The 14193-nt window shown below is 35.2% G+C and overlaps 1 protein-coding gene across 4 annotated transcripts in view; it reads right to left on the minus strand.

Annotated features, from left to right (window-relative positions):
* DMD (dystrophin) overlaps positions 1-14193 on the minus strand; it is a 2105574-nt gene that overhangs the window by 836280 nt on the left and 1255101 nt on the right. For all 4 annotated transcript variants that reach the window (XM_054470954.2, XM_063660502.1, XM_054470953.2 and 1 more), the window contains exon 45: positions 13664-13839. In XM_054470954.2, coding sequence (XP_054326929.1) covers positions 13664-13839 — 176 coding nt within the window. The remainder of the gene's footprint in view (positions 1-13663; positions 13840-14193) is intronic.

Below are 14193 nucleotides of genomic sequence, written 5' to 3' on the forward strand. Positions count from 1 at the left end.
AAAGGGTGAAATCCTGTCATTTGCAGCAACGTGGATAGAACTGGAGGTAATTATTTTAAGTAAAGTAAACCAGGCACAGAAAGACAAATATTATGTGTTGTCACTCATATGTGGGAGCTAAAATCATGGATCTCATGAAAGTAGACACTACCTTGGTGGTTACCAGAGATCAGAAATAGGAGTAAGGAGAGGGGACAAAGGGGAAAAATAACATAAATTTACTTATTAGCACTGAATTGTATACTTAAAAATGGTAAAGATATATTTACGTTTATTTATATAGAGGTATATTTTACCTCAATAAAATTAAATTTAAAAAATTCAGGCCAATCACATTGGCTCATGCCTGTAATCCCAGCACTTTGGGAGGCTGAGGTGGGTGGATCACTTGACCTCAGGAGTTTGAGACCAGGTGGGCAACACAGTGAAATCCTGCCTCTACCAAAAAAAAAGAAATAGCTGGGTGTAGTAGCCTGTGTCTGTGGTCCCAGCTACTCAGGAGGCTGAGGTTGGAGGATCGCTTGAACCTGGGAGGTCAAGGCTGCAGTGAACTGTGATCATGCCACTGCATTCCAGCCTGAGTGACAAACCCAGAACCCCATCTCAAAAAATAAAGTTCATAGAAGCATATCAAATATAGTACTTTTCCTTAGACATAAGAGGAAGCACATATCTGAGAAGATACAGGCTTGAAGCTGTTGAATTGGCAAAGAATCATAAATGTAGTGAGGAATATTCACTTGCTTATTTGTTCTACCCTGTCATCATTATTAGCTGCTTTGTTCACATAGCTAGATATGGTCATATGTAACAATAAGGGAAAAGGCACAGATTTGGGTCTAAATCACTGACTTTTAGTTCTCCATCCTTCTATAACTTTGGTTAGCCTTGGACATATATCTTGTTTTTTTTGTGCTTAATGTGATAATTTGTAAAATGGACATAAGAACGCTGCCATGCTTTGCTTATCATCTCGAAGAGTCAGGTGAGACGATGGACATATAAAATCTCTATAACTGAGATATTGTGACAATTAAGTGGGAAACATTTGTAAAACTCTTATCAAAGTCCCATTCACAGAGTAAATACACAAAATTTAGTGTCATTAATACTAGCTCTTGTAACTTCCAAATTTATAGTTTGGGTACATGAATAGATAGTGATATCACCCGCAGTAGATTTTGGGAGAGGAATATAACATGCCGAGTTTTGGATATGCTGACTTTGGGATGGCTTTGAGACATAGAAGAGGAAATGCTCCATTTGAAGCTAGACATGTAGGTCTAATCTGAAACTATATATTGGGCCAAGTATTAGACTTAGGATATAAAATGAAATTGATGACTTTGGTAGAGACCGCTTAGCTGCTTACCCCATGATCCATTCCACTACTGGCCAATGATATATAAGCTAAAGTGTTGTGTAGATCTTCCATGAAGTCCCTTTAGAAAGGTAGAGGTATCCCTTTTTTGTCCACTTCCTACATCTTGCAGCCTTTGAAAAGCAGTTGTGATAGATAGAGAGCTGATAGTCATCTTGATCCATGAGTGTAAGGACCTCACCAAAGGATGGCAGATCTGTGAGATAGAAGGGATCTGGGTCTTCAACATCATAGAGCAATGATACCAACCTTGTACTACCTACTGGAAGATTCCTTCTACAAGAAGATGAATATATTTCTACTTTGTTTCAGTTACTATAATTCTTTTTTAATCTCCCTAGATATTATTCTAATTGATACAGTGAAAGCTACATTTGTTGCTACGGATAACAATCAGGGAAACTGTATAGAATGAGAAGAAGGGAGGGTTCAGAACATGTCCTAGAGAAACATCAGGATGTAAGGGGCAGGTAACGCAAGGAGTGTCATCAATATAGTAAGGAATTACATAGAGAGGTAAGAATAAATTCAGATCAGATTAGTGACTTGGAAGACAAGATAGGACCAAGTGCTAATACGGCAAGTGTTCAGTTAATGGCACATGGCCTACAGATAATAGGACTAAGATATGTCCAGTGGATTGAACTACAAGAAATCATTGGTGTTATTGGCAATAATGGTTTCTGAGCAGTGGTTTGGATCAAAAGCAAACAACAAAAGAGAGGAGAGGGAAATGTGATAATAGAGAATGTGTGTTTAAGTAACAGTGACTATGAAGAAGATTCAAATGGGAATAGTAACAAGAAAGGGGAAGTAAGAGACATTTGTTAACTTTGTTTGCCCAGAATCTGAACACCCTGATTATGTCAAACAAAATCCCCAAATAAGAATGGAATCTGATGGGGGAAGTTCAGTTTTTGAATCTGGAATGAGTGACAGAATTATAAGGCACTATCTAGAATTCTTTCCAGTAGCAATGACATTCTTCGCCCAGTGTCTGCAGTGGTAGAGTGGTGCATGGCAACAGTTACATCTAGTGTATGAGGGCCAGACGTCGTGGCACATGCCTGTAATCCCAGCACTGTGGGAGGCTAAGATGAGTGGATCGCTTGAGTCCAAGAGTTTGAGATCCAATCTAGGGTATGATTTGGACTATAGTTCTTGAAGCTGAGCCTCTTTTTTGAGTTCTGCCCATTTTGAGCTGGCTTTCTATCCCTTTGTTTAGGAATGGGAACAGGTCTGTATCTTTCTCCTAAAGTCCATTTCTGCTTCTATCAACAAAAACTGGGTTCTGTTATTCACAGCTATGAACCCTGACAAGTACAGGGGAATGCATTTGGAAAGGAATGTCTGAATATATTTATATTGTAATCTAGGAACTAAACACAGTCACTTGATCAGGGATAGTGAGGCAGTAGAAAAAGGGTAAAGATATGCTTGTGTTTGTGTGCATTTAAGAGAGAGAATAATTAACTGGGGCAAGATTCCTGTGAAATAAGAGGTAAGGCTTTCTGCTGAATATAAGGATTGTTATATATTCACCATCATAATGGTAAATGATAAATTGTTAGATTGGCAGCTTACACAAATATAGTACTTTCATTTTACAAACGATTTTTAAAAACATTTATCATAGAAAGAGAGAGAGAAAATAAAATATTTTAATTCAAATTAACCTTTGTAGTAAAAATCACATTATAATAAATTTAGACATATTAATGGTCAAACGATGACAACATATAATTAGTAAAACAAAAGAAAATTTTAAAGGGAACATGATAATAGACTTATTATACATATCTAAGACATCCATTAACTATATTAAATCAAGGTAAGGAATCAATAAAATGATCAACACTTTTTTCTCTTAGGACTTTGGGTTTTCTTTTGTAAACAAAGGTAGGTCACTCACCTGTGGATAGTGTGTTCCTTTTTAGGAGTGTTATGATTTGTGATTCTAACATAAAAAGCACTTTGTAAATAAGTGTTTCTAATTATAAAATGTGTCTCAAAGGACAGGCTTTGAGGGTAAACAATTCAAGTTTCTTCAGCAACAAGGAAAATAAATGCAGAATGCCATTTGGCCTGTTGCTTTAAAAAAAATGATACAGTCTTGGTGCAGCTGCTGTTGGGTCCAATCAACAGATAGACTTTAAGTGCAATAACCTTAAAGGGAGAGTGCATTTATAGCAACCCAAGTAAGGGGTCTGACTGGGGCATGTATTTCTTTGTGTTTATTTTGCATGTTATGGGCTCTGTAGCTACCCTCGTATTGACCATTTGCAGTATATTCAAATAAATGCTGTATTCATACTTTAAATATACATATAGGCATCTACTCTTTCCCTAGGGTGCCCCAAATAAAAAGGGCTCATTTCTTATCTGCAATCTGTAGGATGAAATCTTTGAACTTATTTTCCTGTATGTTGTGATAGGTTTTCCCTGATTTACCCCCAATATTTTGTTTGTCAACCCTTCTGATTTGTGATAGTTTACAGTGGTACTCTGTGGCCCCATAAAGATCACCCATATTCCTTTGGTCCATTTGTCACCACTAGTGCTCATCTGCCACATTGGCTTCCTGACACCTGAAATCCTTTTCCACAGCAGTGCTTAATGGTTAATGTGTACTCTGGGAATTCCGGTTTGTTTACTGGTTAGCAAATTAGTGACTTGAGAAAGGTATCTTATTGAGAAGCAGTTAGTTCAATGGAGATTGCCACCATCTCTACATTGAGAACAAAATGTCTCAGTGTCTTCAGCCCTTGTCTTCCTCCTGATGTTCAGACTTACACATTCAAATGTGTGTTTTCTGATCACCTTATTTTCGATGTTCCACGAGCTCCTTAAGACTATTATATCCCAAGTTGAGCTCTGTATGTCTGATTTGCTTTCCTCTTTCCATTCAGTTACTCTCCTTTGTACTTCCTATCCTAACTAACAGCATTCCATTCAGCCAGTTCCCCCAAGCAAAAAAAAAACCTGGAAAAGAGATCATCCTAGAATTGTCCCTTCATTCCCCTCATCATCCTGTCTACTTAATGACTAAGTTGTTGCACTTTCATCAAGTATTTCTTGAATCTGTCAGGTTTTTTAAGTTCTATTCTGCTTACTCATTGTCTCTAACTTGAGTCACCCTGCCACTAGTTTCACTCTCTTTTTTTCACTTTGAGCTCAACTGTCAAAGGGACATATGAGGATGCAAATCTAAAGCATATAAAAATGTCCCAACATCCTTATATTCTACCCTGGAAAAAAATCCTTTAAGATCTCAAATCTTCCATGACCTGGTCCATCTTGACAATTTCATTGGTCATGGCGTCATTTTTCAGCCTTTCTACATATAAAAGGAAGTCCGCTTATCAAACTTGATTAGGGTAAGTGGATAGGTGGTTTTTGGAAAAATATTGTAAAATTGGAGGGATTATATAAATGTGTTTACACATCTTCAAACGTTTTATTTTTCTTAGAATATACAAGTGGTCACTCATTTACTTCTCATTTGGTATGGGGTCCGAGACTTTTCCTGGAGTAAAAGCCCACAGGTTGAAGTTAAGCATATTACTTTTTGCATAAAACACTTCTACATTTCATAATCTGTGACTTTTAGTTTGGTTTCTTTGAATTACAGTCAGATTTGGAGATGCTGAAAATAATCTGAATGCAAAATACCTCCATTTTTTGGGGATTCTATCTCTCACACGCAATCTTAAACAGTTGTCTTACCTACATCTAATTCAACAGCACCGTGTTTTTTTGTTTGTTTGTTTGTTTGTTTTCTCACTCTGTCACCCAGGCTGGAGTGCAATGGCATGATCTTGTCTCACTGCAACCACCGCCTCCCGGGTTCAAGCAACTCTCCCACCTCAGACTCCCAAGTAGCTGGGACTACAGGCCCACGTCTGGCTAACTTTTGTATTTTTTTAGTAGCGATGTGGTTTTGCCATGTTGGCCAGGCTGGTCTCGAAATCCTGACCTCAGGTGATCCACCCGCCTCAGCCTCCCAAAGTGCTAGGACTATAGGTGTGAGCCACCGTGCCTGGCCTTTTTTTTCTTTTTTTCTAATCACCTTTATCAAGTCTTCCAAAGCATTCAATTTAGTATTCATAGAAACCACAATTCTCTTATCTTTTCATTTCTATTTCATTAGTTTTTATGATATTTAATTAAATAGGACAATTTTAATAATAAGAATAACTTGCATAGCCAGGTTAAGAACCACAGACTGTTGACTCTTGGAGAACATACTCTCAAATGGTCGGAGCCAAAGTACATGGCACCAGAAAGGATACTTGAACACCTTTCAAAAACATCTATAGGTTACTAATATCCATCAATAAGTTTGGAGTGGGAATTGGGCAGTTTATATATAGAAAACGAAGAGTTTAGGGTAAGTCAATGGTGCTTGCTTAACAGAGCCTTTTTATATTGAACTGTGTATAGTCCTACAATGTAGGCCATTTTTTCTTGCTTCAATGATTTTGCTCCTGTCACTTTTTCTCTCTGGCATGTCCATTTATTCTTCATTTGCCTCTTCTCATCCTTTAAGACCCATCCCAGAGATCATGTTCCCTAACAAACTCTCCCTAACTCCTACTTTCCCAGGCACATAAAATTTCATGGAAGGCCACGAATAAAGTACATTCACTTGTATATCTCCACACAGTGGTATCATTAGTACCAGCCAATGCAACAACATATTTGGTGCCAGCTAGTCAGTTTCACAAGAACTAGCCAAGTTGAAAAAACAAAATATGACATAAAACAATTAACTATGAAGCTAATTTTTCGTAGTCTTTTGATGAAGAATTATGAATGCCCTTGAAAGCTTTTCAAGAGTCATCAGAGAACAGATGGGAAGAGACCAGCTTTTCCATAGACACCTGTGAATAATAATATCTGTATGATTCTTTCTGATCAATCTAAAAATAGCTCTTTGGTGATACGGATTGCATCTAAAACATCCTGTGGCTATATGTAGGATGAGGCTAAAACATTCAGTTTCAGGGCTAATTCCTACTTAATTCACTTAAAATGTATTAGTTGAGATACAGTGAGACTAGGATAAACAAATGTACAAAATGTTTGAATCAAAGAGCTGCTTTTTGCTATAACTAGCTAAATAAATTGAAGTTACTTGTCTCTTAAATGTACTAAATTCTGAAGAACACCTAAAATATTATTAATCAAACTCCTTCCATTTTTTTAAGACTAGAAGGGATCAAGGTCAATTTCTAGAATTGCAAACGTATCCATGGAAATGTGATAACATGATAAAAACATAAATATTGGTCTGGCTCTTTAGATCTATTTTTAATCTATATAATAATGTCAAGTATAAAGATTTAAATCTTCAGTTTAATCTGAATGTGAATAAGATTCTTACCATTTAAATTAAGAAAGTACTTACTGGCCATCTACAATGTATCAGACTTTCTGTTAAGTACTGTGGGTTATAGAGATAACAATAAGATAGTCCTCTGCCCTCATGAAGCTTTTAATCTTGCTGGGGAAAAAGCATATGTAAATAGGTATGATACATGATATATACATAAAATATTACATGAGTGTTAATAAAAAGGGGCAAGAAAACCTTAAGAGAATAAACTGCTTATGTTTGAGAAGAGCAGGTCACATTCATTGAGATAATAACAGTTAAGATGAGTCTTGAGTGATGTGTAAGATTTTGGGAAGGAAAAATAAGGGGAAAGAGAATTCAACCAAAAGAAGCGTTTTTTTTTTTTTTGTCTTGTTTTTTTTTTTTTTTTTGCAAAAGCTGAAGAACAGAAAACTTCAGGTCATTCAAAGCTTCAGACATAAACAGAAATAGTGGAAATTATGAAAAACATGGTTGGAAAGATAGGTCAGAACAGATTCTATGTTCAATTCTTTTGCTACTACGTGTGGCCATCAAAGGTAAGGGGAAGGTTGGTAGGAAGAAATTGCAAGTGTATACCAGAAAATCCTGAAGGACAAAACTGGGATAAATAATGCAAAATCTGATCTACAGTAAGGACTCTGGAGTCAGACTGCGGGACTGCATCCTGGTTCAAATACTTGCTAGCTGTGTAATCTTGGGCAAAGAGTTTTATCAGTCTGTGCCTTCATTGCCCTCCTGTAAAATTAAAAGGAGAATAGCAACTATTTCATAGAGTTGTTATAAGTATTGAGCTACGTAAAACACTTGGAACGTGCATGGCAATATTAAGTGTTATCACCATCACTTCCATCACCACCCTAACCATCATCATCATACAAAGGTCTGTATGAGGTACTATAAAATCAAATATCTATGGAAAAGCAATTAATATAAACGAGCAAAGTGGGACAGGTGCTGCAAAGTGAGGACAAAGTTTGCTTACCCAAGGCAATGCTTCTCAAACTTTAATGTACCCATGAATCACTTGGAAATCTTATTAAAATGCTAACTGTTATTTATTAGATCCTGCATTTCTTAGCAACTCCCAGGTGATGTCTGTGCTCTGGACCAGAGACCACACTTTGAGTAGCAAGAAGAAACTGAAACATCTGTTACTCAGTTGTAGCTGATGGTGCCAAGAAAAAATACGGTAATGAGTGCCTAGTAGCCAGACCTAAATTTTCAAAAGAAAAGAGAAATCCATATTAAAAAAAAAAATGAGGTCTCTCAATTTTTAAAAGTTGTCAATTATTTAAAAACAGTGGCTATGCAAAAATATTGCATGCATTCAGGATTCAGCCTGTGGGTACTCAGTTTACAAACTCTGGGCTGGATGGAGAGTCAAGGTCAAAACCGGCAATGAGAAAAAAAGGAAGTTTGAGTACAGAGCAAGTGGACTGGACAGATCCTGGGGGCAAAATGTGAATGTGTGAGCAGGCTTGTAGCACTGATTCACACGGATATACTGGGTACATTGAAAATATTGCACACAGTGTAAAGAGCCATTTGAGTCATTAAAATGTTGGCTTTTAACTTGTAGGAAATAAGATGCTGAAAAGCTATTTGGTTGAAAGCTATTTGGTTGGGGTGGGGGGGGGGGTTCTGAATTTGTAAGAAGCCAAAGTTAAAGAAAACTTAAGAGAAAACAGTTGTCTTACAAGGAAGTGCATAGAGCCATATGAATTGCTAATGGAGATTTTCAAGAAGAGGACCTACCAGGCCTACTTTAATGAATTAGATAAGGCTCATTTCTAATCAACAGCATGTATTTGCATGCAAACAATGAGCTAAGGTCTTTAAATAATAATTTCTTCCTTTAAGTACATTTACGAATGCCTCCCATTATCTTATTTACACCATTAATTTGCATGGCAAACCAGCATAGATTATATACTGGTACATTTTGGTTTAAGAATTCAGAAGTAGAGAGGTTTAAAGGAATAGTAACTTAATGACTGTACATGAAGTCTCACACAAGAAGGGCTTTTTAACATGTCTAGACTTAACTTTTAACTTCCATGTATTCTGAAAGAGATTTGTCAAGAATCCTTTCAAAAGTAATCTGAAAATATTAACTCCTTTGGGACTGCTTGCCGGAAAGGTGCACATATTCTATTGAGAAGGGGCTACTACCCAGATGTAGGTTTCTACGTCCTATTCACCTCTAAAAGTAACCAGAGTTCCTTGAAAAAGATGGGTAATTCTAAATCTGCGGGAGGGAAAGTCCAAGGTGAGCCTGGGACAATTGAGCAGGAAGCTCTGGGCAAGAATAATAAGTGTAATTCATAATAATATATTGAATAAATAAAAATTTATGAGTCCATTTTGACATAAATATAGAGGAAAAACCTTTTTTTTTTTTTTTTTTTCAAGCAGAAGAAAGCCAGCTGGTAAATGTAAGATCATGTCAGATTAGGAAAATCTCCATTTTGCAAGCCCCAGTGTAATAACTGAGTTAGGGAAGGATCATCAATGGATACTAAAGCCATTAGATGATTTATTAATTGCAAAGAAAAAATGTGACATTATAATGCAAGATCTGTCAGTCACCACCTGAAGCAAGTAATAAAACTTTGCAGCATTTAGTGAGACTACTTCATATGATGCATCTCCTGATGTGATGTAATACAAAATACACAGCATCTCATATGAAGTATTCTCGCCAAAAATGTTTGACATGCATCTCTTGAAGTCTTATTTAGACCTAACTTCCAGTTTACTAGAAATTCAGAGAATAGAGAACAAGTTAAGTCACCCCATCAGGGGAAACAAAATAAAACAAATCCTGGAAGATGAGACATTTTTTGAGGCTAGTGTCCTGGACATTTTCAAATTTCAATATCAGTGAAAAAAATGTAGAAGGGCTATTTTAGACTAAGAAGGATAAAAAATCATAATAACCAAATGTAATGCATGAGCTATGATAAGATATTGGTACTAACTCCCCTGCAAAATATAAAAGACATTTTTGAACTATTAAGGAAATGTGAATATGGAATGGATATTAATAATAATGCAGTATTATATTTAATTTGGAGGAGAGCATAATAAACAGGCATGGTTATATATGGCATGTCTGTATTTCAAAGTGACACATGCTGAATTATTTAGGGGTAAAGTATAATGGTATTTATAAGTTACTTGCAAATATTTTAAAAAGTGTGTGTGTGTGTGTGTGTGTGTGTGTGTGTGTGTGTGTGATGCCCTATATATGAGAGATACAGAAAGGGAGTAGAGAGAGCGAGAGAAAAAAAGCATATATGGCAAAATGTTAACAATTATTGACTCTAAGAATTTAGGGGGAGGAAAACAGCGTAAATGGGCATATGTTTTGCTATTTTCTCAATTTTTCTATATGTTTGACATTTTTCACAAAAAGACTTGGGGAAAGAAAAAATTCAAAATTATTTTCATTAAGGTAACACTTAAATTAAAACCACTATTCCTTAATGCATATTAGTAGAATAATTGCCTTATCTGTGATATGGGATAAGCAATATCAGACTTGTCTAAAAGAAGAAAGAATTATAATGTTTTGAAATCTTATTATTATTGCTAAGGGTTATGATTCAGAGGTTCCTCAGTTTAGGAATTCCACTTCCCATTGCCTCGCTTCCGTCTCCCATTCAATCTTTTATCAACTGACAGCATTCTAAGTAAAATCCTCTTCATTATGTTGTCAGCAATCCATTGCTTGAAAGCCTGGCTCCCCAGAACCCCTTGACTGATACGTCTTCTCCTAGAATACTCCAGAAGAAAAGGAGTGTATGAAGATAGTGACTGCACATTAAAATGACTGAAACCATGGTAAATTAGGATGAGATTCTGGGCAGATAAACAGACAGCTGGCTAGGATCATTTTTTTATGCCTTGGACTTCTTTGGCAATCTGTTGAAGCCTGACATTCCTCAGAATAATGTTTTAAAGCCCAACAATAAGATCCTGTAGCAGTATAATAAGTACTGCCGTTTTGAAGTAGTGATAAGCATAAATGATATTTTGATATATTTATTATAACTGTAATGAGATATGTACATATCTGTGACTTCATAGGTACTGCTAGTATTACTGTGATTTTTTGCTTACATTCAAAATGAAAAGGAATGCTTAATTTCAGTTAGAGGTTAGTAAAGACAAACAGGTAATTTTTTTCTCCAGTGAAGAGCATGGCACCCCTTGCTATTCATGGACACTTGTTTAAAGACTTGCACACAGGCTTGCTTTGTATTAACCTATGACTTCCTCTTACAGCCGATAGGTTTTTATTTGCACATCCTTCATGTACAAAGATAGTTTTGGTGGCTACGCCATCATTAAACTCATTATTATCATGCTTAAACCTATAGATGTATCCAGTTCTTCCGTTAGATAATTGAAGCAGTAGTGAATTGTCTATCTTAAACTGCATCGCTAACTGACTACATTTCATACTTCATTTGCTTCCAACATAGACTAACCTTATTGGATGTCCACCATTATTTGAACTTTTGAGATTTTTTTTTCCTATTTCTAATATCTTAAAATTTCAAAAGACTTAAAATTTTGCAACTACAGGGCTCCATATAGACATCTAGCTTGAATTATACACTTCCTTTCATTGATGTCCCTGGACTAAAAAATGTTAAATATTTCTAACCGCAGTACAAACTAAGACTACTGTTGTTAAGTTGAATAGGCATCTTATTTTTCACCGGTGCAATAAATAACTTCTATTTCCTTCTAACATCTGCTTGCGTTGCACTGAGAGTACACTATTGATTAGCAATAGGTTCATGATTACAGCCCTTCTATAATTATTAGGTTAACATATTATTCATAAAATATTATTTTATTAATTTTTACTTGATTTGCTACTGGATGCTTAGAAATAGCTATGAGTATATTGGTAGAACCAGTACTTATATTTTATTACATTTTTACATTTCATAAAATTTAAATGATATAAAAATCCTGAGGAAGTATGCCACAAAAGTGGTCTCAGTGGAAATTTAAATATGTTAACATCTATTTTTAAAATGTAGCGTGAAATAGACAACTTTAAAAGCTCAGCTTAAAAAAAAAACTCAAGGAAGCTGAACTTGACTTTTTAAAGCACAAAAGTGCAATATTTAATGTAGGTCAACATGTTTAAATGGGAAAATTTTTTTCTAATTACAGCCAAATCCCTAGCTGTAATTAACCTAAAATTTGTATAATATTTCACAACTGAGTCAGCATATACCACTTTCTTATAAAATTAGAAAGATCTAAAATTTTAGAGCTTATTTGGTGAAACAGGCATATTGCTACATCTTTGTTTATAAATTATAATGTGCCTTTAGAGCCCAATAACAGATAACAAGATTTTGAAAATTCAGGTGAATTAGAGTTATCAGAGGGAATATTAATACACTCTATTCAAATACTATATGAGTAAGACATTTAAAATAGGAAACAATATATATTATAGAAAAATAATCTTCCAATCGATTTAATCCACTTTATGAATTCTCTCCCTATATATATATTTATAGTATGGTATTCAATTTTTTTTTAATTTTCTCATTTCTTACCATCTTAATTTGGATTAGATTGAGGCTCGTTCAGAAATGACACTATACAGGTTTATACCTGTTCATAGTATAAGCACATCAGTTATCTAAATAATAAAATACTTGTATGATTAAGAGAAGAATTTCATTCTGGGAAAAAAGTATATGACTTACCTAAGGAAGTAGTTTAACTACAAAGTTTAGTTCTTTATTTTATCTATCTATAATCAAGAAGATTTTCAAAACCAAGACTTAATTCAAAATATCTTTTGATGAGGCTATAATTCTTTAACTTTGGCAAGGGGTGTGTGTGTGTGTGTGTGTGTGTGTGTGTGTGTGTGTGTGTATTTAGGTCAACTAATGTGTTTCTTTTGTACAAAATATGAATTGTATCTACTTTCCGAATAATGTAACATGAATAAAGAGGGAAAGAGGAGGTGGGCAAAGACAACTGACATAATTCCAAAATCTTCTTTTTAATACATCTTAACGAAAGACATTCATCAATGAGTTGTTCTAGCTTCCTGAATATTAAAATCCACCCATTATGTGGATGATGGGTGGGATGCAAGAGCTTGGCAAAAGAACGAAGTTTTCATTGTTCATAACAATAGTCTCATTTGGTAAATAAAGGCCAAGTCTTCCTTTATGAAACAAGACACATTAACATCAACAACTGGAAGCATAATACAAAATCCCATTTATAAACTATCTATGCTTTCCAACTGCAGCAGCACGCATTTGGCTTTCTGTGCCTTCAATACATTCCAAGGGAAATTTAAATGATGATTGAATTTGACAGTAACCTTTTTGAGGCTTTGTTTTCCCCATTAAACTTGTACATTTTTGGCTCAAGTTCCCCTTCAAGAATGTATTCACAAATGTGGTGAAACTAGAGGTAAATATCACTATCACTTTTTTTAGCTTCATAGGCATATTCACAGCTATTTTTAAAACTAAGCAAAGATCTGTCTTTCCTACAAAACAATCATTTACAATTGCTTTTTAAAATCTTCTTGAAAAACAACTGAGATTCAGCTTGTTGAAGTTAAAATATATTGAAGATATTCACCTTTAAGCAATCATGTGTGATTTTTAAAGCAAACTTTAAGTTTAAAATAGCAGAAAACCACTAACTAGCAACAAGTATGTATTTTAGTATATGAAGAAAAGAAATAAAAAATTTCTTTACTGCTGTTGATTAATGGTTGATAGGTTCCTTAATGTTAGTGCCTTTCGCCATGCTTATAATCTCTCATGAAATCTTTTTTTAAAGAAAGCTTAAAAAGGTCTGCTAAAATGTTATAATTCCTATTTGATCTGTCACCCTACCTCTTTTTTCTTTCTGACAGCTGTTTGCAGACCTCCTGCCACCGCAGATGCAGGCTTCCCAATTTTTCCTGTAGAATACCGGCATCTGTTTTTGAGGACTGCTGAATTATTTCTTCCCCAGTTGCATTCAATGTTCTGACAACAGTTTGCCGCTGCCCAATGCCATCCTGGAGTTCCTGTAAGATATCAAAAAGGCAAAACAAAAATGAAGCCCCATGTCTTTTTATTTGAGAAAAGATTAAACAATGTGCTACCACATGCAGTTGTACTGGCAAAGAAAGAAATATAAAAGCTCCATGTGAAAATTTCCCTATGAAACTGACATGCCCATATCCAAAGGATACAAGACAGAAAGACACCTTTTATGTGTCAGGGAAAAAAGCACCCTCTCGGTTAGCTCCAGTTTTTATTTTTGTAAGCTTGTCAGCTAGAGGATGTTATAATGTCCTACAAATCAATTAGCTGGAAACCTTCTCAAGAGCAAATTCGATTTCTTGTCCCCACAAGGATGTTCCATGTTTAATAGTCTA

Source organism: Pongo pygmaeus, chromosome X, assembly GCF_028885625.2.
Source record: "Pongo pygmaeus isolate AG05252 chromosome X, NHGRI_mPonPyg2-v2.0_pri, whole genome shotgun sequence".
Lineage (NCBI taxonomy): Eukaryota > Metazoa > Chordata > Mammalia > Primates > Hominidae > Pongo > Pongo pygmaeus.